Raw genomic sequence first — 26,951 nt, forward strand, 5'->3', positions numbered from 1 at the left:
AATAGTATAAATAATAACTATTAACTGAACCTCATCTGTACTAAAACAAATGCTTATGTACAGACTTATACAGAAAAAAAAGAAGCGTAAACTTTTTAAAGGTTTTTTTTATATGCACAAATTTATTGATAATACTTTACAAAAAAAACAAAGAAAAACAAGAACAAAAACCTATTTGCATTAAATACAAATGATGCGTTCCTGGGAGAGAAAGATGAAATGAATACTTGCTTACTTTACTACTTTTTTTATTTTTTTATCTCTATTTTTTTGTTTTTGACCTTCCATTTTCTCTTTAGTGTTTCTCAATTCTCAAGTGCCAATGTTTTAATGATCTGTTTAATGCATCTCATTGTAGTTTCCCCGAATACTGATAAATACAAACAGCACCCTTTAGTCCCCATTATTGAACAATGCCCTCTGTTGGCACAATGTATTGAACATGGGATAATAGTGGTAAAATAATGCATAATCTTTCTCCATCTCTTCTCTCCAGGCCTTTCGTCCTCCGTCTCAAGCACCGTAAACACTCTCATTACTGTATGTCAAGTACAGGAACAGGTCTTCCTCATGGTGTCCCTAAAAACACAGATGGAGACTATATATTTAGATCAAATGATTTAGTAGTATTATTTTTCATTTCAATGTAAAAGTAAAAACTGTTCATATACCGTTCAAAAGATTGTGGTCAGACTTTTTCATGAAAAAACTCAGCAAAGACACGTTCAATTGATCAAAAGGCACAGTACAGACTTTTAAATTGTTACCAAAAAAAAAAAGAAGAATTCAAATGAACTGCTGTTTTGAAAATGAAAGAATACTGAAAAATGTATCACTGTTTCCACAAAAATATTAAGCAGCACAACTGTTTTCAACACTGAGAATAAGAAATATCTTGAGCAGTAAATCTATTAGAATGATTCCTGAAGGATCATGTGACACTGAAGTCGCACAGGATAATATATATTTTAACATATATTCAAACAAAAAAATACTATTTTAAAATTTTAATAATATTTCACAATACTAAATTTTACACAGTATTTTTGATCACATAAATGCAGCCTTTGTGACCATAAGAGACTTGCAGATGCAAACTTTTGAATGGTACTCTATTATTTATATATATATATATATATATATATATATATATATATATTATCATTTTAATTATATTAAGTTTTCTATTTTTTCTAACATTCATTTATTTATTAAGCATATTACCTAAAAATTATTTAGCATTTAAAAACTAAATTTGTTTTTGAACACCCTATGCTAAAAAAAGTTCAGCATCTTACTCAGCAGTAATGAAGAGGAAGGGTGCTTGAGTTACCTCGTACACTGCAGACAGGGGGGAACTGGATGGAGGGAGTGAATTTTTCACGAAAAAGAAGAGCGCTTCTTCAGGTCTCATAGACACCCGCTGTCTGATCATGAAGCAGAGCTGACCCACTGGACCAAAAAAAAGGGAGGGTGTGGAGAGAAACTCAGTCAGATCAAAAAGTTTCATTTCTTTCTCAAAATTAAAACAGGAAGTCTCAAAAAATTGAAAAGGCCTTAATATCCCAACATAAAATTACGCAATGCTTATCGACAATCATGAGTTGAGTTTCTCTGTAAATTTACAGATATTATTCTGTTGGGGAGCATATATGAAATAAGAGTTGTCACCTGTGAGGTCTGAAGGAACAAGGTATTTCTTTTTGTCAAGCTCAGGAGCTCGTGACCTTGCAGCTCTCTCCACTATTATCTAAGGAGACAAACAAACAAATGAATACCCAATATAATATTAACTGAAATTCAGAAAATTTAAATTCAGTCATTATTTTCTCACACTCATATCATTCCAAAACTATGTTGACTGACTTTCTTTTGTGAAACATAAAAAAAGATATTTTGAGAAATGCCTTAACTTTTGTTTTGTCCATACAATAGAATTGAACAGTCACCAAAGCTGTTTCTTTTATGTTCTGCAGAAGAATGAAAGTCTTACACATTTGGGATGATATGAGAGTGAGTAAATAATCACTTAATTTTCACTTTTGGCTGAAGAAACCGTCTAAATAATGTAACAGAAACGTATTATTGTTTGTTATTGTATTTTCAAACCGTGAGACTGACCGGGATTTTATCCGGATGTTTGGCACGGACTCTCTCCCCTTCCGCTTTTCTGACCTCCAGTGGAACACTTCGCTGATACTGGCTAGACATCTGAGGGCAAACACATGAACAATAACATCAACATTAAAATATAATGTTGATGTTAGTATTAGTATTAGTGTATGTGTATTTCATTTTTTGGACATGCACCATGGTACTTCCATTAAATAACGTTGCCGGTGTAAATACCATGGTATGTGAATATCCCAAGTATTCAGAAGTGTGGTATTGCGCAATATCATCACTGTATAGTATTTTTGTAACTGTTGTCTGTATCTGAAACAGTTGAGAAGCCAACGGGCTTGTGATTCATGATAGTGTTGCGAAGACAGCTGCATTGCCCTCCATAGCACTGTTTCCACAAACTCAGCTTTTAATAATAAACAATAATAACCTGCTGTCGTCAGACAGTACTTGATAATGTAAGAAAACTGCGTCCATAACAAATGCTGATAACGCTCAGAGCCGCGAGCTCACATGATATGACCAGCTATAAAGTGAAGTTAGTGCGGGTGACCGCGGGCTTGGTGTTTGAACCTTTGATTCACCACAAATTCACGTTCGTTTCCTGGATGAAACTAGCCTTACCCACAGTCGGGGTTTAACGTTACTGGTCGTTGTGGTAAACACGAAACACACCTTGGATAGCTACTGATGGATTCAGGAAGAAGTGAAACCCAACGCCCGTCTTCCCCACTTGGACGAATATCAGACGGCCCAATCAGCGCAGTAATGATGTTGATCTCCAAAACGCAATCACTTTAAATATTATAAATCGCCTTCTATGCTGAAGATGTCGACTGGCCCACTTCTCCCACTAAAACAACAACAAATAATGTACCGCCTTATTCTGGGAACTGACCAATGGAAATTCTGAAAATAGACTGACATATCGTCTAGCCATTCAGGAGAGAGAGGAGGCGGCCTTTACATGTGTTTACAGGGCTTCTATTGGCCAGAGTGTGCTGTCACTCATTAGTCTTCTGGGTCAGTGGAACCAATCAAAATAAAGGAAAATTTGGCCAATGAAATTAGCTCTACCGTGTAGCTGTGTTACGTGCCTGATCCTGGCGAAAGCGGTCCAGCGTGTGATTCTGGTAGCAATTGCAACCCAGGACAGAGACAATACACTTTTATAAAGTTTTCTAGACGTAGTGCCATTCCTGAATGTTTTTTCTGGAAAGCATGATCTGGAAAGCATCTGCTGTCTACAAACGTCTGGCAGACGTCTTTCAGATGTCAGTTTTACATACATTCTAAATCATAAACATCTTAAAGACATCTAATAGATGTCTATTTGACATCTAAAAGGAAACATCCTATAGACGTATTGCAGATGAGCAAACACCCTAAATAATAGGTCTTGCAGATGTAAATGCAGACATCAAATAGAAGTCTCAGAGATGTGTGCTATCAGGGGTATATGCTCCCTGATAGCACACGTACATCTCCGAGACTTCTATTTGATGTCTGCATTTACTGCACCCTTACAGTATTGTGTAAAGTCATTTGTTTATATTACTATAGTTGTTATATTACCACAGCAACTATAGAATTACCACAACAAATTAATTCAAGTACTTTTCTATAGTATGGTTAAAAAACACTACAGTATTTACTATAAATTACTATAGTATTTGTTTCATGGTTATTGTATAATTTTTAGTAACGTTTGTGACATAACCAATAAAAAACAATAACTGTATTCTCAGAATCAGAATCTGTCTGCTTCTGAATTCTTTTCTTTTCTTCTGAAAGCATTGTAGATAGTATCATGGAGAGAAGATATGAAGAGGTGATCGCTTTCCTCTCTACAAATGTGTACCCAACACAATATACTAAAACTGAATGTCAAAACTTGAGGCAATACTCATCAAAGTTCAGAGTCACAGGTTAGTGTGAAGGCAGTGTTTTGCAAAAAGTCTCTAAGGTTAATTTATATTACATATTTAGTAAATTTAGTCAATGTTACAGATGGTTTGCTGTATTATGGAAGAAGGAAGGCATTAAAACCAAGGACGAATGCAGGGCATTGTTCGAGGAATTCCACAGCATCTCTTTGGGAGGCCACAGTGGGGTATTTAAAACTCGCAATGCCTTGTGTGCCAGGTATTATTGGCCAGGGATGACTGTCGACGTTGAGAAATGGGTAATTAATTAATTATATATTAATATGCCATTCATTTTTTTCTTTTTAATACTTGGAGAAGGTTATTCATACTTTTATTACATCTTGCTTAGATTATTGCAACTCTTTGCATTTGGGTTTTTCACTGCATGTTTCCTAGTCTCTGATGTCTGGTATTATACGTCAATGTTGTGTTTCTTGTGTGTATGAAGACTGGTATGATGGTCTGTTGAGGTTCGTTTGTGTTTCAACAGCATACACTGCATTGCTAATACCCTTTATTATAAGGCTTCCCTACCGAAACACAATTTAATGATAAGGTGCAACATATTGATAAAGTACTTTTGGTAAATGCCCATCTCTTTATCCCACAAGGTGATGTTTCTTCCATCTGCACAGCTTGCAACAAGACAAACCCAGACGATATCTCTGACAGCTTTACCATGGTAAATAACATGTAGATTCACACTATGTTCACAGGATAAACTTGAACATACTTGATGTATTGTTGATTTAATTAAGTCACTTGACTCTTTATAGGTTCACGGTGGGAACACCTAACTTGCATCCCTGGTGTCGTGACTACAGAGGATCTTTCAACAAAATACAATTGCAACCATTGCAAATCATAGTCTAGTGTTGTTTAATTATTTTCAAGATGGCTATTTTTATCTTTTGCTTTAGTGTGCCAATAAAAAAGCATTTCCCAACAATAATTTTTCCATTTATTGTAATAATTATAATTACACTGACACACTAAAGCAAAAGATAGAAATAGCCATCTTATAATAAACATTTTTTGTTCTAAAAAAAAACTAAAACACAGTAGTACATATATATGTAGTGTATATTATTGTGTACAGATTTTAATTACATTTCTTTCCATAATATACTATGCTTACACTTTTCAAGCATTAAATGCTCAATTAAAAGGAATTAATGAATTAATGCTGAATTCAAATGAGTTATCTTGTGACAATAAAATAGTATCTTTGTCTGACAAAATATTCTACTCATTATTCTATCTTAAGGTACCATTAAGGTGGTAGTTCATTCTGATAGGAATTTATAGCTGACAAGATGTGCTACCTCTGTTTCTCCATCGTTTATTAAGGTGGTAGTTCATTCTGATAGAAGTTTATAGCTGACAAGATGTGCTACCTCTGTTTCTCCATCGTTTATTAAGGTGGTAGTTCATTCTGAGAAAGAAGCTCATGTCGTTAGAGTTGCACAACAGCTTGAACTACTGGTAGCACATCCTGAGCGGGTAGGACAGATCGTCAGAACAGCGGCTCCTTGAGCTTCCCCTATCTGCTGCCAGGTTGAACCACTATCACGTGTTTAACAATGTCGTCCTCAGTGGCGGCACGGGAGACTTGGTTGTTTCTCACAGCACCTGTAATGCAAAAGCTGATTTTCATTTAAAGATTGCATGAAATATCATTGAAGCTACCATTTTATAAAAGGACACACATAACCACTGCCTTTAAAACAAAATTGTGTAATCTGATGTTTATACGGGTAGGTACACTATGTAACTTGTGGTACCCTAGCGGTTAATAAACAAAACTGCATGAATCTTGTGGAAGAACATTGTAGCCAGAGCTACTTCTCTCTGTTTATTTGTAAGATATGAGTCATGCAGAGGTTATTATTAGATCTTTTCCACTTCCTTTTATAGTTATTTCCACATTTATTGCTTTTGTATTTATTATAAAATGACTATTATTAAACATTTTAGCAGTTTTGTTGTTCTTAAGTATAAAGTATAGCGAGTGTAGGAAAGTCACATGCCATTTAGATGAAGGGAACATTTAAAAATAAACAAATGCAAATCCCAACAGCATAGAAGGTTAATTATTTGACTATTTTTAACTAGCTTACTCCTTGAAAATACAAAGCATTTAAATAAGTGAATTATTAACACATTAGTAACAATTAATTAATACATACTATACGTAAACATTGCAATAAAAACCTCTACACATTTTTTTATTTAATAAAAAAATAAAATAAATAAACATTGCTTTTAAGAGGACACATAAAAAGCACATGACGAGCTGCTAAACATGTCAACACAGACTTGATTTTGGCAAAGAATGAATTTGCATTTTCATTCAGACCAACGCGAAAATCAAGTTTTCCCGGGTCTTTGCATGCAACAAGTGGGCGGGCAATATGCCGTTTCATGTTGATGTCAAAATTAAACGGCTTCGTTTTAAAAACAACTTGTTTCAATGATTCAGAGTCTACTTTTTTTGTAGACTCTGCGTTTTTGTGTTGCTTGCGGCAGAAGTTGAAAACTGGGGAAGTTGTGGCCTAATGGTTAGAGAGTCGGACTCATAATCCAAAGGTTGTGGGTTTGAGTCTCGGGCCGGCAGTATTTGTAGGTCGGGGGAGTGAATATACAGTGCTCTCTTCACTCTCAATACCACGGCAGAGCAAGGCACTGCTCCCCGGGTGCCGCTGCATAAATGGCTGCCCACTGCTCGGGTGTGTGTTCACGGTGTGTGTGTGTTCACTGCTGTGTGTGTGCACGTTGGATGGGTTAAATGCAGAGCACGAATTCCGAGTATGGGTCGCCATATGTCACTTCACTTTTTTTTTTTCACTTCATTTTTTTTTTTTTTCAGACACGCCCTCCATCAAGCGTTGACACCGACACCCCGTGTGAATCCGGCGTTAAGGCCTTTCCACACTGAGCGCGATGCGAAAAAGCGAAGCGCGAAACGAATGTTCGCCTTCTGCTAATTCACACCTGCACGCTAGGTGGCACCTAACAACGTTTTTCCTCAAATATGTATCGCGTATATGGATTTAACATCTAAATTAAGATAAAAAAACAACAAAGTTGATTCGCCTCGCTTTTTCGGATCTCGCTCAGTGTGGAAACCCAGATAGCAAAATGACTCCGGAGCGGATCCGCCCCAGAGGTACCACAAGATCCGTAACGGATCCGTAACGGCGTCCACTTGCACAGCGCAGCGGATCCGGAACAGATAAGGATCCGGTCCAGACCCTATCCGCAACCACTAATAAAGCGGTTCATCCGGCCCAGATCTGATACGGGCCCGTTGATAAAGCAACGGATCCGATCCGGACCCGTTCATGAAGAAGCTTGTCCGGCCCGGATCCGAACTGAATCTGTTCATTAAGTGGGTTTATAACTTATTTAAAGTGGATAATCTGGCCAAAACTAGCTATGGAAATACCTAAAATAGAGCAAACATTATGTAGACTAGATTGCTCTATAAAAGTTTAAATATTCCATATGTCTCCCTTTATTAATATTAATAAACCAGAAAATCACTCAAAACTTGAAAAAAAAATCTAAACTTTTCTTGGCCAATAACAATGAAACACTACATAAAGTGTAGGTATTACATGAAGATAAATAAATAAAATGCAACCACAAATTGTACAAAAACATTGTTTTATTTAATGAAAAACTTTACCTCTAAAAAGAAAATTCAGTTCGATAACTTGGTAAAGTTAATCTTTACGAATGAATTAGCTCAATTCAGCTATAAGGAATTTTATAGCATACAAAAGTTTAATTATTCACTTTGTGTCAGCTTGATGTTGATTTAATAAAACTCAATATCAGTAAAAATGTTGCAAAATTAATAGATTATGAAACAAAGTCGATTCGGCAATGAAGCAGCTCTGGAGAAAACAGTGATATCATAATCCAACAATTCAGTTCAAGTTTTGTCATTATGCAATACAATGAAATCAGTATTATTCCTGAATATTCAGTGTCTTTTAAACCCCAGCTAAGCAATCCAGAGGTGACAGTGGAACCCAAACTCCAGCAGGTGACTGAAACCAAGAAAAAACACCTTGGGAGAAACCAGGAGCAGTCAGCTCAGCTCTCCTCTAGCTAAATGAACAAGGATGGTGTGATTAGGATTTCAGGCTGCATCACTAGTGAGATTGTGGACTGATGTCATTCACAATATTTCATCCAGCTCCTACTGCTAGAAGATCAGAATACGTCACGCTGTCATTTGGTCGGAGGAGAAGCTGCAGTCTGTCCAGCTGGGCTGCCGTTTAGCCAGTAGTGGATGACTGGTTTAACAGTGACTGTAATCATGATAAAACTGCATCGTGATCCTAGCAGCTCCTGGCTTGACACGTTCACTGCTGGCTGTAGGGGTCTGTGCAGAGGACTTGTCTGTTTCTCGTGGTCTTTTTCTGAGGATCTGTGCTGATGTCTGTCCAGTCATGATGTTCACTTGTCGTGATATTCGCTGACATTCAGGGCTGCGTTGTGGTAATCTCCGGGTGCAGGTCCATCATCTGGTCTGGATACGGACCGCATCCGGCTGAGTAGCCCTTGTCTGCATGAAATACCTCTGCTTTTTCAGCTTTCTATCACGGAAAAAGCTTTTTTTTTTCACTCGGCTGTGAGAAGGGCAATGGCAATTGATGATACAGTAAGCCTTAACCACTCCAACGCAATCTTAATTAAAATAATATAAACATAAAATAACATACAACGTATACATTCAGTACTATCCAGTCTCTGCTGTAGCCCCTGTGTCCTAAATTCCCAGAATACATTGCCATTGTGACAAAACATTCCTATTCTCCATTGATATGAATCTTTTGACATTGCACATTTATTCCATGTAAAAGCTGTAGTGTGGATCATTGTCAGTATTTGACAAATAGTTGGCTAAATCAAGTTTAAAACTCTATTTAATCTTACTTTTAAAGATGAAGCAGAACATCGAAGTATGAAGTAGAATCAAAAACCAGTCTGGAGCACTTGAATGAGCTGTAAAGAGCACACACACACACAGTATCTTAGTATTTTTTTTATTATTTATTTTTTTCAATTTCATATAAATAATTTGAAACCACATTACAAGAGGTGGGAAATATATTTGTCAAAATATATATAAACAAAAATATACTTGAGCTAATATTCCAGAAATAAATTTCAATGAAAAATATAGCATAATATCACTTGCAGTTATTCCTGTCTCACAAATTACCCTGTCTCACAAAAAGAAGATCCCGTCCAAACAGGCCTGTTATTACTCAAAATCTATGCTAATGCTAATGTGCTGAAGAGCTAACATAATTCGACCTTCCATAACGCAATTTCAGAATGAAAAATGACAACAAAGCAATTAACTATTTTATTAACGTTAATGTTAATAGCAACTGTACAAATAAAGCATATTTAAACAGTATTCTTACTGTGTTCCGTCTTTCTACTGGCTGAATATAAAATATATTTTTTAGAAATGTTTCAGATTGATCAAAATTGGGTCTCAATGTCAGTTTATTCTAGATTTGCTTAGATTGTTTTTATAATGTCTAGAAAGGCCTGTTTTTCCTTCTGCGTGCTTTGCTTCAGACTATTAGTACATTCTGTCGTCCAATGAGAGAAGGCGGCAGAACTTCCGGTGTCACCATCATCAGCCATTTTGTTTGAGTTGTTGACATTCATCCGCTGAGTTCTGCGAACCAGTTAATATGGGCTCCGGAACATTCCTTATATCAACTGGAATTTGGTTTATTTAAGGTATTCGTTATAAACCATTGTCAAGCAGCTTTTGTAACTTACGCGATTTCCTACAAAACAATCTGTATTAAACGTTAGAACTATTATTTTACTCATATTTGCGTCTAATTCTCGGACGAGCTAACAAGTTGCTAATACGTTAGCTCTGGCAAAATGGCGGCGAATGCGGCACAGCAAGCTCCGACACCAAACTGGTAAGATTTCTTCAGTTTATAAAGCCTTCTCATCATAACGTATATCTTTTGCTAAATCTGTTTGACTCTTGAACGACTGGTTTCTATAAATGGAAGCCTTTACCAAACACGTGTGATGTAAAAGTTTACGTTACATGTCTATTGCGGTTTAGCGTTCGCTAGCCTAGCCGCTTTAAGTAGCAGAAATGCAGAAAATCCTCTAGTATTTAAATCATTTTTATAACAATTTTGATAAATCGTTTTTTTTTCAACAATTTGGATTGAAGACGTTGCTATTAACATGAATATTTTAGATCAAATGACATTTGAAAAGTTTTGCCTTGCGTGTGTGAAGGCCATTTCTGCGTTTGGCCTGTTTATTAAAGGCCTGATTAAGTTACTGGCATTTAATCAACATTCTTTTAGGTCATGAATTATTTAAGCAAGGCACGGTATGTGTAATAACTATGTGCATAACTTAATATAAAACTAACTCGCGGATTTTGAAATGTACAGATGTTATAACGTTATATACTGATTTCAGTTGTAGTCAGTTTTATTTGAATGTGAGCTGTATGGATGTATTGCATGGATCAGGAGCTTGTGTAGGTGCCTAAAAATGTACAGAAAGATTTTAGATAATATGGTGTAACCTAAAGTCACATTCACCTTATCACCCACAGGCCGTATGGTAGTAATTCAAGCAGTGAAAGCCAAATCCATGAGAACCCAGAATGGGAAAAGGCCCGACAGGCTCTAGCCTCCATCAGTAAAAGTCAGAACTCTACCAAGACTTCACCAACCAATCACACCACCCAACAGGTTAGTGTTTTTAATGAATAGAGGTGGTTTCTAGTTGCATTACTTGTCTCTGCCCATTTTGTGTCGGTAAATGGTTGATTCTGTTTTGTTTTCTGTTAGACCGGACCTTATCAGGCAACAGACTCTTCTGCAATGCAACAACAGCAGCAATACTATCAGCAGTGGTATCAACAGAACCAACAACAGTATGCTGGTTACCCATATCCATATAACTACTACTACCCCATGCCTCCGGTAAATAGCTAAATGCGCTCCTTCATATTCTTATAGCATTTACCTACAGTCGAACCTAAATTTTCTCAGACACCTTCAAAATTTCTAGAAAGGTATGTAATGGATTACAAAAATTATTCAGCTGTTAAATTTAAGTACACCAATTTAGGTCTACCAATTACCAAGCAATGCTTAATTATGTTCAGTCTGGGTTGTAAAACGGTCGCATTAGCAATTAAAGAAAAAACATTTAAGCAAAATATAGTCAGGTGAAAGTGTCTGAATCTTTTTTTGATCCCAAATTTGACTGGTAGTCCACTGTAAGAATAATTTTTGGGTATAATATATCACAGTTCACTTTATTTTGCTATCCTCACTTACATTTATGAACTATAGTGTCCTGCACCCACTAGTAAAAAAAATAATAAATTATATCTGGTGTCTGAATAATTTTTGGTTTGACTGTATATATGTTTGCCCCCAAGAACTCAATCACACATAGAAGTATATTTCTTAAAGCATACAGTCCTGTTACTTTGATACTAAAATAAAATTCCAGTATAATAGCCTTTTTGCAGTATCATAGTACAGAGAACTGTCTGGCATGCAGCGACGCTTGAGCATGAGTATTTATGCTTAAGCATTTGGCAGGTGCTTAATCCAAAGCAATGTTGAGATGTGTGTCAAAATACACCTTGCTCTGTAAATGTATCCTTGTAAATCTGCTGTTATTAATATTTGCCAAATAATATTAACAAAAAAAGAAATTGAATGCTTTTGGCTGAGTAACATTAGAGCCTTTAAAGGGATAGTTCACCCAAACATTTAAATTGTCATTAATTACTCCCCCCTCCCCCTCATGTCTTTCCAAACTCGTAAAACATCCGTTCATCTTCAGAACACAAATTAAGATGTATTTGATGAATTCCAAGAGCTCTCTGACCCTCACATAGACAGCAAAGATACTACCATGGTCAAGGCACAGAAACGTAGCAACAGGATTGGTAAAATAATCCATATGACATCACATAATTTTACGAAGCTACAAGATTACTTTGTGTGCAAAGAAAACAAAAATTATGACTTTTTATTCAACAATTTGTCTCCTTCACATCAGAATGGCGCTATTTTGGAGAATATCGACTGAACGTTATAAATTACGGTTGAACCCCTGATGTCACATGGATTATTTTACCGATGTCCTTGCTACATTTCTGGGCCTTGCTGTCTGTGGAGGGTCAGAAAGCTCTCAGAATTCATCAAAAATATCAAAATTTGTGTTCCGAAGATGAAGAGGTCTTACGGGTTTGGAATGACTTGAGGATGAGTAATTAATGGCAGAATTAAATTTTTTACGTGAACTTAAGTAGGGTTAGGTATCGTTTGAATTTGATTGATTCCAGTTCTGGTTCTTAACAATTCCTTGTTTCGAATCCAATGTAAAAAAAACATTTAGATGTCAAACATTTTTGTCTTTTTGCAAAGCATTCTGTTGCAGCTGAATAACATGAGCAAAAATCAGCAGCCTACAGAACACTTACAAGAGGAACTTTTGCCTATACTTTTAACAAATTATTTAACTTGTATAAATTTCAAATATTAAAATGTTAGACAAGTTATCAATCAGTAATAAAATAGTAGCAAACAAATCAATTAGTAATAGCATAAGTACAACTGAACCAAATTTCATGAACAGAAACTGTAATTAAAAGTTTAAAAACACTGCATAGTTTTATTTTCATAAATTATAGATTAAATTTATTATATTCAGTCAAGATCAGTGAATGATTTTCTTTTGTTCTTTGATTTAACATTAATGACAGGCAGCGCATTTCTTAAGCTGCTGTCTCTTTAACACCGAACGTTGGAGATCTAAAAATATTGTACATGTGCGTTTTCTTTCTCATCTGTTTACATTCACTTAAGACAAAAACAGCTGTTTGATGATGTACTGTAGGGCTGCCACTAACGACTATTTTTATTTTGATTAATCTATCGACTAATTTTTTCGATTAATCGAAACGAGTAATTTCCCGCAAAAACAACAATTTTATTTAAAAAAAAAAATTAAACCAAATGAAATCCAAATTTCTATGAAATCCTTTTCTAAAGCAAAAGTGAAGTGCAACATCGAGTACAAGAAGCAAGTGTCCATCTCACGGTCCAAATCACTGAAATCAAAGTTCAGTATTATAGTGTGAGAGTGACAACATACACGTTCTAGTCTACTAATACAATTATAATCAAAAAACACTTTTTAAAGGAGCATTTACCAGAAATATTATTTACCAGAATTTATTTAGGTGAACAATGTAAATGTGCAGTATTTCTGAAAAAAACTTTATATAATATCAATTAATTGGAGATGCTTTTTATTATTAAAATTTAATGGAACAATTAAAATGGAAATAATGGAAAACAAAATTTGGTACAGATAAAACTGTAAAACCCAATTAATTAGACAGACTTCTTGATTAATAAAATTTGGAAATAAAACGGATTTCATAGGGCCCTATAATTATAATATATCTATTTTTTGTAGTAATAAAAATGGATTTAAGTAAACAATAGCTTTTAAAAAGGCTTAAAATGCATATATAATAGCAATGATGCAATAATAATTAGTTCAAATAAAATATCAAAAGCGAGAAATCATATGGTTTTATTGAACAAAACTGTTAAAATACATAATGTATTATAAACAATAGAGCTAATGTAGATTACGCATTACAACAAAGACCTGCAGGAGGCGCCGACGGCCACATTACTGTTTAATATTGACCAAGCACCATTTAATTCAAATGTACACTTAATCTTTAATATTTGTCCATTTCTTCAGGACAGAAATGTTATAGCCGCTGTAATTAAATGAATATTTGGACATCAAACCGTGTAACTCAGAGTGAGGGTTTGAGCTTTTATTTTGAAACCGCGATGTATTCTCCTGTTTGTGTAGATTTATAAATTATTTACCTCACAAATCTGATGAAATGGCGCGCGTTGCGTTCCCAGATGAACGTTATAATAAACACAAACTCACAACAACATGCAGAGATGGATTATGAGATGCTCCACATGTAAATGATAACAGTTTCTGTGGAGCTGCTGTGAGACGCACGTGCTTAACCTACACGCATGTACATAAAGCGCATATACTGTGTGAACTGCATCGCATATAATTAAGTCATAGCTTTTGTGAATTCACAATTATGCTTAATTATGATTTTTAAATGGGTTTAATATATCATGCAGCCTTGGAAAATAGTATAATAATGTGTTTTATGGATTCTCGTCCGTGAAATGCGCCACTTCCGGTATTTGGCCGGTTAGTCGACGCAAGCAAAATGAAGTCAATGATTTTTAAAACTCGACTAGTCGACTAAAATCGACGAATCGTGACAGCCCTAATATACTGACGTAGTTTTCTGAATACTGGTAAATAAATATGAAAGAAGTCCGTTCCGCCCGGAACAACCTTTTCTGCAGTGAAATGCATAGAATGGTTCGAAAACGGACACAAACTGGGAACCCACACAGAGACCGCTGTTTTTTGTGCTCACGCTTGCGATTCAGATGTGTGCACTGCACGCAAACAAGGCACAAGTTCTTTCAAGTCCTTTTAAATCACATTAAAATGCAAATGCAGGAATTATTAAGCAGAATCAAAATGCACACGTCTAATCGAACACCTCGTTCTTGGAAATTTTGAACCGGTTATAAAATGGAACCGGTTTTCGATACCCAACCCTACCTTTAAGTCCCCTACAGTTGAATGTGAACGGAAACTGTGCAGTTCATTTTAATTGTGTAAATTTGTTGTGTTTGGAAATGCTTGAAGTCGCTAGTGTTTCATCCTCAGTCATTTATGGTGCTTTTCCACTGCGTGGTACGGCTCGGGATGGCTTGGCTCAGTTTGTGTTTCCACTGCAGTTTAGTACTGCTTTAGAGTGGGCGGTATTATATACACGCCGTTATAGTTGCGCCGCCTCTACTGTCGGTAGTAGCCGTGTGCGGCCAAGAGCGGAGCGACCTCCTAAAAAACTTTTTCCGCGTCTCCCCATCAAGCTCTTGCTAGATCTGCTCCTCGGCTATCAACAAGAGGAATGTCTGAATTTCCTCCACAAACCAGGAAAAAAGGTGCACTCAGTCAGAACAGTTGCATTCAATCCCTCGCTGGTTGTGCTGATTTAAATCTAGCGGTTCTGGTGTCACGTGTCGCACGTTCAATGACGATTCTCTCAGGCCAATCACTGATCAGTAGCGTTTACCTGTCACGTTTTGGTAACGGTACAGCTCGCTTGGAACCTTAGCCGAGGTGGTACTGAAAAGTACCAGGTACTGTACACAGTGGAAAATCCCCCCAAAAGTGAGCCCTACTGAACCATGCCGAACCATGGAAAAGCGCCATTAGTGCATGATGTCCAATATTTTTCTGTAACAAAAAAAACAGTTAGTAGGATTAGTAAATGGAGTTTATGCTGCCTAGTTTTTTTAAATCTGTTTTATAAAAAGCTAGTACCACTCAACCCAACCATTACACCTGTCCTATTTTGTGCAGTTTTAATATTGATTTCTCTCTCTCTCATCATCCCCCCCAATCTCTTCCCCCCCCCCCCCCCCCCCCATCCAGTATGGAGGACCATATCCTCCCGGACAGTATGGTGTTCCAAGGCGCTACCAGACACCCACTACACCCACTGGACAGGTAACCTCAAAGATTTCATTTTGAATTAGTGCTGGCTCTGTATATCACCTAATTTTGTACGTTTTAAGTATTTCACTGATTATCCCTCCCTCTCTATTTTAGGCCCCTGCTATGCCCATGATGGAAGATCAGTCCTCCAGCTATCCCTCCCAGCCCCCTCCTCCTGCAACCCCTCAACCTCCCCCTCAGAGTCCTACATCCACTGACCAGCCCCCGCCCCCTCCTCCACCCCCCATACCTCCCCCACCCAATACCCAGTACGCCCCTCCACCATCCCAGACCACCTACAGCCCAAATGGTACCATGCCATACAGCCCCACTGATTCAAACACTATGATGCAGTGCTACAATTCAGGACAGATTCGACCAGGGTACCAGGGTTACCAAACTTCAGCATATCAGCCCTCTCAGCAGCAGGGTCCAGGACAGGGCCTGTATGGAGGCCCAGGCAGGGTGGATGCTAAGAAACCTAACAATAATAATATGAACAAAGGTGGCCAGCAGCTGTGGCAACGCATGAAACGTACGTGTCTCTGTGCTTATGTGTGCACAACTTGTGCTTTTAAATATATATCCCCCTAATGTTCTTTTTCTTCCCTAACAGAGGCTCCTGGAACCGGTTCTGTCAAATTTAATATACAAAAACGCCCATATGTCATGACCAGTCAGAACTTTCCTTCAGGTGATCAGGCCTCTGGATTGGCTTCCCCCACTGCGACAAACTCATCACCTGGGTCTGTTGCTGCAGCCTCTACTACTTCCACAGGAGCTGCCCAAACTCGGTAAGCATATTTTCCTGGGAAATATTTTAAGTTGGGGTAAATCATTAGATCTGTGCTGATTTAAATGCATCACCCATATTACCTAAGTGATTTTTTTTTTTAATGTAATTTTAAATTTCAATCATTTGTTTTTTTTGTAGGCCTCAGGACTGGCCACAGGCTATGAAAGAGTATGTACAACGCTGCTTCACAACCTGTGAATCTGAAGAGGATAAGGACCGAACAGAAAAAGCGCTGAAAGATCTGCTACAGTCCAGACTACAGGATGGCTCTGCTTACACTATAGACTGGACCAGAGAACCACTGCCAGAGTGAGTTCCATCTCTGTTCTGTAACTTTCAAATCTGTTTTTCCAAACTATTAACTACTGGCACTAAATAACCACTTACTTTATCAGTTTGAAGCCAAAGCAGTCTCGCTGGGAGGCAGTTCCTCAGCGTTCTCAAGAAAATGCTATTGGGAGAGGTGGAGCCACCCGTGGCAGGCTTGGGGCCAGGTTGGGTAACTACAGAAATGTCTTTTCTCAAAGAAGCCCCTCTTCAAGCTCCTCCCACTCATCCCGCTCCTCGTCACGATCCCCGTCACCTCACAGCCGACACAGGGACCGGAGTAGACATCATCGCAGGTAATGTGCAGGGCATTAATGTGCTTGATTGATAGTCTAATACAATCACTTTTTTTAGTATAAATATGAAAGAAAACTGAGATCAGTAGGGTTGGGTACCGAAACCATATTGGCACCCGGTACCTATGTAACCAGTATGTACTAGAACGGAATCAGAACGCAGATTTTGGTGCCTCTTGAATGCCTGAGCGATTGCTTGAAATATTTGTCCTCTGGTTCTCTGAAACGGACATAAGAAGCATCATCACCAGCACCGCACGTGAAAAATTATTTCCGTCTGAGAAAATGCACGTAAACGCAAGTCGGAAAACTCTTAATACAAATCCAACAAGTCTGTGTAGTTATGTGAGTGTTTCACATTGTTCTCACATTCCGACTTGAAAGCACAACTTGGGAAAAGTGACCATCTGTGGAGCACATGAATGCAGTATCTTACACTTGCTCTGATGCCAGCAGGTAGCCTGCTGTTAGCTAGCTCAGCTAAACATGCTTAAATTAAAATGCTTAAAGCTATTTGACTTTGATTATTTTGACATCCAAAAAAAAAAAAAAACCTTAGTTTTCTTTCTTTCTAGCTTGTATTTAATTGAACAATGCTTGAAACGTGGTATTACAAGCACTTCCGGTGCCTGTTTGCCTCATTAAGATAAATCAGTTGATGTATTCCCCAATTGTAAGTGGCTTTGGATAAAAGCGTCTGCTAAATTAATAAATGTAAATATAATTATGAAAATACCCATGATGGCTTGGATAACACCGTTAAACTACATTATCGCAGTTGATTGTTTATATCATTCAAAACATTTGTATCTTCTGTTTACTCAGTTACAGCGATAGCAATGCCTTTGTCCATAGAATTCATAACACTCCAGGAAATCCCTTCCTTCTGTGATGCATATGTGGAGTTTCTGTACAAGGGCACCTACTGGTGTCCATAATGAATGAAATGGACATTACACATGTTTATAATGCTATTGACTATTCCTTCCTATTTTGGGAAAGAAAATCAGTTAAGGTACCGTTTAGGCACCGGTATGGTTTTAAAAGTATCGATTTGGCATTGGTATCGGAAAAAAAACAAAAACAAACGATAACTAAACTAACTCCGATTTTGACAGATGATTGTGTTCGTCCTTTAGTGACTCCGGCTCTCAGTCAGACAGCAGCATGTCAAGTGATCCTCGACTTCCACTGTCCCGGCGCCAACAAAAGGGTGGCCGAGGCCGTGGGGCAGAAAGGGAGCGAGGCAGAGGAGCTGCGGGAGAGAGAGGCAGAGGAAGAGGCAAAGCAAACAGAGGGCGGAGGTGAGATATCATTGTTACACAACAAAAGTAAATCGCATTAACAAACTATAAGCAATGTGTTTATCACATTTTGGTCAGTATGAAAATGTAGCCACTTTAAGACATTTGTATTGACCTCAGGAATATGGAAGACCTCGCCAGCGGTATTGGTAAAAAGCGGAAAGGTGGAAATGCAGGGCTTGACTTTCATGACCCAAATCGTGAAGCGAAGAAGCAGAGTCGGGCAGCACGTTTCCACACTAAACTACGCACTGAGCCCCTGGTGTTGAACATTAATGTTTTTGACCTCCCCAATGCCACACAAGAGGGACTGAGTTGGGATGAATGCCCCATAGTTGGCACCTGCCAGGACATCACCAAAAACTACCTGCGCCTGACCTGTGCCCCTGACCCTGCAACCGTCAGACCCGTATCTGTGAGTGTTTCTCAAAGTGTTGCTAATCTTTAGAAATCTTTTTAATGGTTGTAGTTGTGTGGTCAGCACTGGATGCTGTGTATGGTGGTAGTGGGCTGTACTTAGGGGTGTGCGATATGACGATTTTTGATCGTGGACGATAAAAATGTCTCCACGATCTGCTTTTGAAGAAATATCGTAGTATCGTGCTACAGCACACATTCTATCAAATACAGTTCTGGCGCCTCCGTCTCTATTTACTGTACAACACGACATACAGCAGTAGAGTTACTCTGACAGGACGCTGCACTTATTCGCGATCGCAAAAGTACATTATTTGCATACAAGCCTTGCTGGTTAAATGTTTCATTCGCGCGCTGGTCTGACGTGCGCTTTTTCTGAGCGCCTACACCTGAAGCACGCGCACTAAAAAGCCTGTCTAACAGCGCCTGGTTACTCAACCAACTCAGTCTGTATGTAAACCTTGTGTTTTGACAGTATTAGCGCATAAAATAAGTTAGTTATCTCTAAAATGAAAGTAAATAGTTAAGAGAGAAACAGATGTATATTAGATGCGTGCAGCTCTTAAAGGGACAGGACACTAAACATGCTGTCGACTGTCATTAAAGGGATAGTTCACCCTAAAATTAAATTTGTCATTATTTAGTCACTCACATGTTGTCTTAAACCTCTATTAATTTCTTGTGCTGAACCCAAAATAAGATATTTTGAAGAATGAGGGTAACCAAACAGTTGCTGGTCCACATTGACTTTGATAGCAGGAAAGAAAAATCCTATGGAAGTCACTGTGGACCAGCAACTGTTTGGTTTTCCACCTTCTTCAAAATACAAATTATGTTCAGCAGAAGAAAGAAACTCATTCAGGTTTAAAACAACTTTTGAGTAAATGATGGAATAAAAATAAAACATTATGACAGAATTGACAGACAGATGACAGAATATTTATTTTTGGGGGAACTATTAATTTAACGTTAACAAAACAACAAAACGCAAAGAGAAAAATCACTCACTATTCTTGACTGAAAAACTTTAATACAGTTGCTTTAGGAATCAGTCTATCTAGTGTTTTATTTTTATATTTGTTCATTCAATTTCATTGAATACTCCTGCTAAATACACCTATTGTACCTGAAAATAAAGCACTGTTTGTTTTATTTGTGTATTATGTGTATTTGTAATGTGTATCATTGTTCTTTTTAATAAGAAAGATAAAATGATGACAGATTTTTATCTTCGCCCACTTTGGCCTAAATATCTGCCAAGTCTTTTTTTTTTTTTTTTTTTGTATTTTGTTACCTTGAAAGGCTTTGTCTTTCTAGTTTGGCTGTAACAACTTGTAAAACCAAAATAGTAAAACCAACATGACAAAGAATCGTGACAAAACCGTGAATCGTGATATTGCTATAAAAATAAAAAATCGTGATATGATATTTTTCCCATATCGCCCACCCCTAGCTGTACTCAAAAAGTGGTATCAGGGTTTTTCCTGGGTCAAAAAGGGTCTTCGGTGGTGGCTTACGGTCATCCACACACACAGTAAAAAGTACCCTCCCCACGTGATATGCGGACCCAATACTGACCATTACTACAATAAATGCAAAGAAACTGTTTGTGATTTTTAATTATATTTATTCATGAAAGAAAAAAACAGCCGCTGTCAGGGAATATAATAAAACTGGCTCTCATATTTTTGTAAGATAGGATCCTTCTTTGCTAGACATCACAATTATAATTATATCAATATTGAAAAAGCATTTAAAAGTAGCATTAAAAAGTTTATATTTAGCAGCTGGCTAACAAATTGATTTGGGGCTGGTTTCACCTCACTCAGTAAATTATTTTAACTACACATTGTCATATAAATAACCTGAAATTAGGCTACTGTGGATTATTAAGGCTAAATATTTTTTTTATTATTATCATTATTAAGGTTAAATATTTTTCTTTTATTGAAAGTGTGTTTTGTTAGTTGCATGTGCGGAACGTTTGTCAGAAGATAGATTATTTTTTTTTTTTTAGCACCACTCACAACACCGGTAATTCAGTTAAAAAAAAAAACCTCTGAATGCGCCACATAAAACATTGATTCAGTCTTCTGACCTTTTGCTATCATGTCAATTGATTTTGAAGAAGTGGAAAGACAGTTAGGGCTTGTTTACACCTGTTCACTTTATGCGTTTTGTCGGATCAGAAATCCATTTGATTTGTTACTTTTGGCCACATAAAAAACGGATAGAAATCCGATCTTGAATTTCTGACTGATCATGTCAAAGAAATCAGTCGCTGCATTTTATTCATCATCAGCCAATTAAAAGATCGAAGATCGCAAAAGGAGAGAGCGGCATCAGCACTTTACTTTCAGTTTCATTCACGGCAGTTTGCGCGTCGGCATGCTGGATATATCTGTGGCGATGCGTGTAGCATTAGCGCTGTCATATCTGACTAATTAAGGCTTTTCCACACTGAGCGTTAAAAAGCAAAGCGAATTTCGCACGCGATGACGCGCTGGAGTAAAACAACAGCTTCCTATGGATGCTTCCACACAGACCGTGAACAAGTTATTTATCTTAATTTAATGCTGCATATTGAGCAGCGAATGATGTAAACCACACGAGATACATCCCAGACATAAGTGGTTTGAGTGATCGGATTTAAATCAGTCTCGAAAGCGTTTAGAGTTCCGAGGACTGGTCTTTTCACGATCAGATAGCTGTCCGACCAGAGAAAACGCATGAAGTGACCTGGTGTAAACAGGCCCAGAGAGAGTGCGCGGGGAAGGGCTCTCTGCTCTATCCCTCAGTTAACATGTGCGCTATCACAAGCGCAGCGGTCATAAATCACTCATTAATCACATGAACCGATCAAATACAGCTTACAGAATACAGAAAATACAGAAAATTTGTTTTGGTGGCTGCTAAAAAATTTTCAATGCAGGAAAAACCCTAGGTATGTATTTGGTTAAACTAAGCAGTTTATTTGAAGATTTGTATTGAACCTTCTGTTGTGTTTCAGGTGTTGCGAAAGTCCCTGATTGCAGTTAAAAGTCATTGGAAGTCCAATCAGGATTACGTGTACGCATGTGAACAAATGAAGTCAATACGACAGGATCTCACTGTAAGTAATATTTACTAGTACCGCTTACCTGCCTCACATTTTTATCTTTTAGTTTCTTATTTTGAATTCTTGTCATTCAAGGTTCAAGGTGTGCGTACAGACTTCACTGTGGAGGTGTATGAAACACATGCTCGCATCGCTTTGGAAAAGGTATGTCCATGTAAAGTTGGCTTTAATTGAAAGGCTTTTTTATTTTGTACTAAACCCACATTTCGACTGTTATCAGGGTGACCACGAGGAATTCAACCAGTGCCAGACCCAGCTGAAGGCGCTGTATAAAGACTGCCCATCAGACAACGTGGGAGAATTCACTGCCTACAGACTTATCTACTACATCTTTACTAAGAATTCTGGAGGTAATAGCTTTTTTTGTATAATGAACAGTCAAGTTTTTACTCCCTTTTTTGAGTCCATTTCATTCATTCTCAATCTCACATGAAGTCTTTAATGCCTTTGCTAAAACATTTTTATAGACTTGACAACCGAGCTTGTGTACCTGACCCCTGAACTCCGTGCTGATCCGTGTGTAGCTCATGCTCTTGAGCTCCGTACTGCCTGGGCACTTGGAAACTTCCACCGGTTCTTCAAACTCTATCAGAATGCTCCACGTATGGCTGCTTACCTTATCGATAAATTTGTGGAGCGTGAAAGAAATCTAGCGCTGAGGGCTATTCTTAAAACGTGAGTGCAGGTGCCAGGCAGAATGCTTACAAAAACTATGCTTTTGATAATTTGAAGTCTAAAGTTTTTTTTTTTTTTTTTTTTTTCTCTCTTCTTTCTCTGTTGCAGGTTCAGGCCCTCTGTGCCGGTGGAGTATGTGCAGTCCAGCTTGGCCTTCCCAGATTTAGACTCATGTTTAGCGTTTCTAATAGGGCTTGGGGTTACATTCACCCCCTCTGACCCAAGCAAAATAGACTGTAAAGTTAGCTCAGCCAGTCTTACAACTTCGTAGCATGGGAAAAGGGTGGGGGTTTACCAGAGAATTGGCTTTTATAGAGCTTAAAAAGACAAAGCTGTGGATAAGGGACCAGATATCTACATGACAGACACACTCAGAGTCTAGAGCTGATCATATTTATGAAAGATATCTCAGATTTTTTTTAACTCTTGTAGAGTGATTGACTTTCTGACAGATTGCACATCCACATACAGGGACTTGGGTGCCTTATTCAAGACCCAGTATAGTCTATTCACACAGCCCATTTAATGTATCAGACAACCAGTTTACTTGCACACTATCCCTTACACCAATAGAAAAAGGAAAAAGAGGCAAAGATCTGATGGGGTCGGGTCAGCAGGTCATGTCAGGTCCCACATGACAGAGCTCAAAAAAGCATTTAAGCTAACAGTGTTGTGTTCTCATGTTTCTCTCCCCTCAAGCAAACAGTTGCAAAGCTCAAGACCTGAAAACATCATGGTTAACCAAGAATATAATGTGAGCCAGTTGCCGCCATCAGTATACCAGCTCATCAAGTCTGTGTGATGCCAAAGGATCCTTCTGGAAGGTTTTGATAATCTTTAATGGACTTTAAAGCAAAGTGAGCTTCAAGCAAGAAGAGGATGGTTTGTATTCCCTGTCTTTCTGTTTGCCTGAGATGTCTTCAGTGGGTCGCTGGTGGAGGTGCTCTGTTAGATCTCCTGGCTCCCTTCATCTCTTGGATCCTAATGCTGATAGCATGTAATATTTGGACTGAGCTATAACAAGACAAAGGCAAATTAGGCCCTGTTCCGCATCGTGATAAGTTCCGTGCCCTTCCCACACAGTCTTCTCTCCCTCTCCTGCACATCATCAACACTCAAGAAGCTGGCCTTCATTAGTCATAGATAACCTCCTAATCATTCCTCGACACCCAGGAAGCACAACTCAGTGACTCAAAATCTTTCACTTCCACCCCAGCTGTGATCTGAATAGGCCCAACCATTCTAAAAGTCATCCAAGTCCACTTAGGGCCTTGATTCACTACTAGGGTTGACCACCAGCTTCTGAAGATCGAAGTCCCCTACAAAGCACCCCCCAGCATAGAAGGTCCCTAAGCCTAACATGCAGTCAGCCTGAGAAGGAAAAGTCATTCAGAAGGAAAAGCAAGCTTTGTTTTCCTTCACAGCAAGTTGGCGGCTCTCTCTTGTCTCCTCTTCAGATGGTGATCTCCACAAGTCACCTCACTCCTACAAGGGCATCCACTGTCCTGTTGGGGTTTGGAAATACATGGGTTTGTATGGCTCCTTAAGCTTTGCCCACGTCTGCTGGTAATGGCTGGTAAGAAGGACTTGATATTTTGAAAGCGTGGTGAATCTTTGTTCAGCTTGGGTTGAGGTGTTACCACTGTTGAACAACGTGCTTGGCTTGGTATGTGTTAACCCTTCTGGCAGGTTGTGAATTTGTCAATTCTCATTTTAAAATGGGTCTAATACTGAACCCTGTTGCACTCCTTATCTGCAAGATTGACACCAATAGATCCATACAACAATCTAAAGGATCTGCTCATTTTACATGGATATTACTGTGATAGTAGTAAATGTCAGAGATTGATATGGTATCATGGTCTTAATCTAGCCAGTGATTGAAGCACGAACACATTGCAGTAAAAACATACCAATTCAAAGTATTACAAAGTTCATCTAATGCTCCTTGATTTCTAATGGACTGTTTTAAAATTGGAGTTGCTACTTATTCATCAATTTCATTGTAAATAAACGAGGAGCATGTGCACCAGCATTTGCTTTTTGACATAATCGGGTTTATTTAACGTTAAGATCTAGCATGGATAAGGCTTGGGTCTTGGAAATATGTATGCTTTAGCAAGATGTGCTCAGGGCCACTACGAGCAGAAAGCATCCCTAACACCTCATTGGTGAAATTTGTACATATGTGCTCATGTAAATAATGTGAGAAGTGAGGTTTTTTATTTATTTATTTTTGTTTTTTTTTCTTATGGTTAATTTGATTTCATAGATTATTTGTTTGTACAATGGTAAGTGTCGTTTTGAACTATACATTAATTTTGTTGGCAGTTTTAAAAGTTTAAATATAATATTTTGGGTGGTGAACATGTGCATACTGCTATGCAGTTTAGTGCAAATAATTTAGGTTTTCATGTTCAAATTATTCTAAAGTTTTGTTCCCCTAGACATTAAATTGCGTGTTAGGAAGTAAAACATCCAATCTACACTTATGAAGGAGTCATGAATTGATATGTCAAATCTTTCCCTTGTTGATAACTTAATATTTCCAAGCAATTCTTGTCATTTCTTTCCTTTGTTTCTTAAGTCATCTTAGCTTTGCGACTTCCTATTTTATCCTCTTCCTTGTTTCCCTATGCAGCTTTTCATGCTCTCATACCTGTAAAAATTCACTTGTTAGACAAAAGTTTCCAACAATAAGAGAAAGATTTGGTTTAAGCACAAGCTGTTTTTGGTTTTGCCCCCATCCCCCCACGTACTAAAGTTGGGAAATGTTTATAATCAAATATTTCTAGCTCATTTTGTTTACCTTCATCTTGTATTTGGGTGTACATTGTAAATGACTTCTTTGCTGATGCTGATGGTTGCCACACTGACTTTGCTCTCCTCTCCTCCTCAACCTGCAACCCCTCCCACCCCTTGTTCTCCTCTCTCTTCCTGCACTCCTTCATTACCAGATTCTCTCTCTCTTCTTGCAGTCGTGCACATTCGGAGCAAAGCGAGAGATGAAAAGATGAGGGCAAAACTAATCCAGAGGCACACTGGAAAATGGGCATTGAGACATCCAGACATCAGCCAAATGAGATTCTTCATTGTGTCTGTTGTTTGATGCATTTGTCATTTTGAGGAGAGCTTGGTGATTTCAATTTGCAATGTTTTTCTCGATGCTAATCTCAAAACCTTTATGAAACCATGACAAATCCACCATGTCAGTTTGAAGATGATGTATGGGTTTTATTTTAGGAATTGCTCCATATAGTGTTTAGTAGAATTGCTGCTGTATGTTCAGGTGTGTCTTCTCTCTTAACGTTGCTTTTTTTCCTCTAAGTGTATTAATAGGTGTCTTGTTTTGTTTTTGTTTTTTTGCCAATTGCTGCTGTTTACTGCTTTATTGGTTGGTGTTTTGTTGATGGACTGGGGTTTCTGATGTCTTAACTTTTGGGTTTAATATAAGCTGTAAATTGTATACTGGACATACCTGGACATACAGATGAAGACATTTTCTAGAAATCCATACAGTAATGTCTCTCAGGTCTTAAAAGCTCACTGCGTTTTCTAATGGTAATGTTGATTAGCTTCCATAATGCTCATTACTTAAGGATTGTCCAAAGCAATGTTGATTGTCTCAAATGATAAGTTTATTTTTTTTCATGAAATTGATTTTTAGCCCTTGTTGTGGAATATTTTTACAGCAGTATTACTAACCGTCTCATCCCCTCTCTTCATATGTTGCTTTTTATTTCTTTAATGTCTTTCCTCTGCATCAGCTTTTTGCTTTTCTTTCAGTTCATATTGTTTTAGATTTGCCTCCAAAACCTAATTTCAACTTAAGCCATCGACTCTTTTTGCTTTGTCTCATCTTTAATATTTTTTTTCAGCAATCTGTTCTTCCTGCGTGTTCCTCTTGTCTCCCTCTTCTTTCCTCTATTGTGTTCTGTAATGCAATGTTGTGATTGGTTTATATGTAGTCAGTGCTTGGCAGTAAGTATTTCGACTGGACTGTACTTGCACCTGTTTTTTCTTTTACAGCTCAACCTCTCAAAGCCCTAATGTCTGCCCTATCTAGAGCTCCGTGTGTTCATATACAGTGGAGTTCATAAAGAAAATACTGCCGTTTGTAGATGCTGATCTGTACATAATGTACCTACTTTCTTATCTTGAGAGAAAAATAAAGAATTAAATCTGATGTTTGTTTGTTTTTGATGCTACTAGAAACTGCCAAGTCTACAAACTGACAGTTGCAAGGGTTTGCATATACAGTGTGCTTCCTCCTGCTTCTCATTGATTGAT

General features: G+C 37.8%; 2 protein-coding genes and 1 long non-coding RNA gene across 3 annotated transcripts; 1 reads left to right on the plus strand and 2 right to left on the minus strand.

Moving 5' to 3' along the window:
* Nucleotides 1–90: 90 nt before the first annotated feature.
* LOC306877911 (gamma-aminobutyric acid receptor-associated protein-like 1) lies at nucleotides 91–2,999 on the minus strand. The gene is made up of 5 exons (XM_079429950.1): nucleotides 2,800–2,999; nucleotides 2,122–2,211; nucleotides 1,672–1,750; nucleotides 1,334–1,452; nucleotides 91–579 (listed from the first exon to the last, which is right to left on the minus strand). The coding sequence occupies exons 2-5, from the start codon at nucleotides 2,209–2,211 to the stop codon at nucleotides 514–516; spliced, it is 354 nt and encodes a 117-aa protein (XP_079286076.1). The 5' UTR covers nucleotides 2,800–2,999; the 3' UTR covers nucleotides 91–513.
* Nucleotides 3,000–7,706: 4,707 nt separating this feature from the next.
* On the minus strand, nucleotides 7,707–9,678 carry LOC306877628. The gene is made up of 3 exons (XR_013784891.1): nucleotides 9,500–9,678; nucleotides 9,003–9,071; nucleotides 7,707–8,695 (listed from the first exon to the last, which is right to left on the minus strand). It is a non-coding gene; the product is annotated as an uncharacterized lncRNA (long non-coding RNA).
* Nucleotides 9,679–9,722: 44 nt separating this feature from the next.
* LOC306877771 (leukocyte receptor cluster member 8 homolog) lies at nucleotides 9,723–26,847 on the plus strand. Its single transcript, XM_079429728.1, has 15 exons — nucleotides 9,723–10,021; nucleotides 10,684–10,822; nucleotides 10,922–11,056; nucleotides 15,666–15,740; nucleotides 15,843–16,263; nucleotides 16,345–16,522; nucleotides 16,663–16,833; nucleotides 16,920–17,147; nucleotides 18,287–18,451; nucleotides 18,572–18,866; nucleotides 21,879–21,980; nucleotides 22,062–22,130; nucleotides 22,207–22,336; nucleotides 22,454–22,661; nucleotides 22,770–26,847. The coding sequence occupies exons 1-15, from the start codon at nucleotides 9,981–9,983 to the stop codon at nucleotides 22,930–22,932; spliced, it is 2,520 nt and encodes an 839-aa protein (XP_079285854.1). The 5' UTR covers nucleotides 9,723–9,980; the 3' UTR covers nucleotides 22,933–26,847.
* The last annotated feature ends 104 nt before the right edge of the window (nucleotides 26,848–26,951 follow it).

This window comes from Barbus barbus, assembly GCF_936440315.1.
Source record: "Barbus barbus genome assembly, chromosome: 12".
Lineage (NCBI taxonomy): Eukaryota > Metazoa > Chordata > Actinopteri > Cypriniformes > Cyprinidae > Barbus > Barbus barbus.

Bases quoted from the DNA above. Each gene is read 5' to 3' on its own strand.
- LOC306877911 (XM_079429950.1), bottom strand. From the start codon at position 2,211: ATGTCTAGCCAGTATCAGCGAAGTGTTCCACTGGAGGTCAGAAAAGCG. The intron at 1,751-2,121 runs GTCAGTCTCACG...TTGTCTCCTTAG, and splicing joins AACATCCGGATAAAATCCCG to ATAATAGTGGAGAGAGCTGC. The intron at 580-1,333 runs GTAACTCAAGCA...CTGTGTTTTTAG, and splicing joins CCCTGTCTGCAGTGTACGAG to GGACACCATGAGGAAGACCT.
- LOC306877771 (XM_079429728.1), top strand. From the start codon at position 9,981: ATGGCGGCGAATGCGGCACAGCAAGCTCCGACACCAAACTG. The intron at 16,523-16,662 runs GTAAGCATATTT...TTTTTTTTGTAG, and splicing joins ACAGGAGCTGCCCAAACTCG to GCCTCAGGACTGGCCACAGG. The intron at 17,148-18,286 runs GTAATGTGCAGG...TTCGTCCTTTAG, and splicing joins CGGAGTAGACATCATCGCAG to TGACTCCGGCTCTCAGTCAG.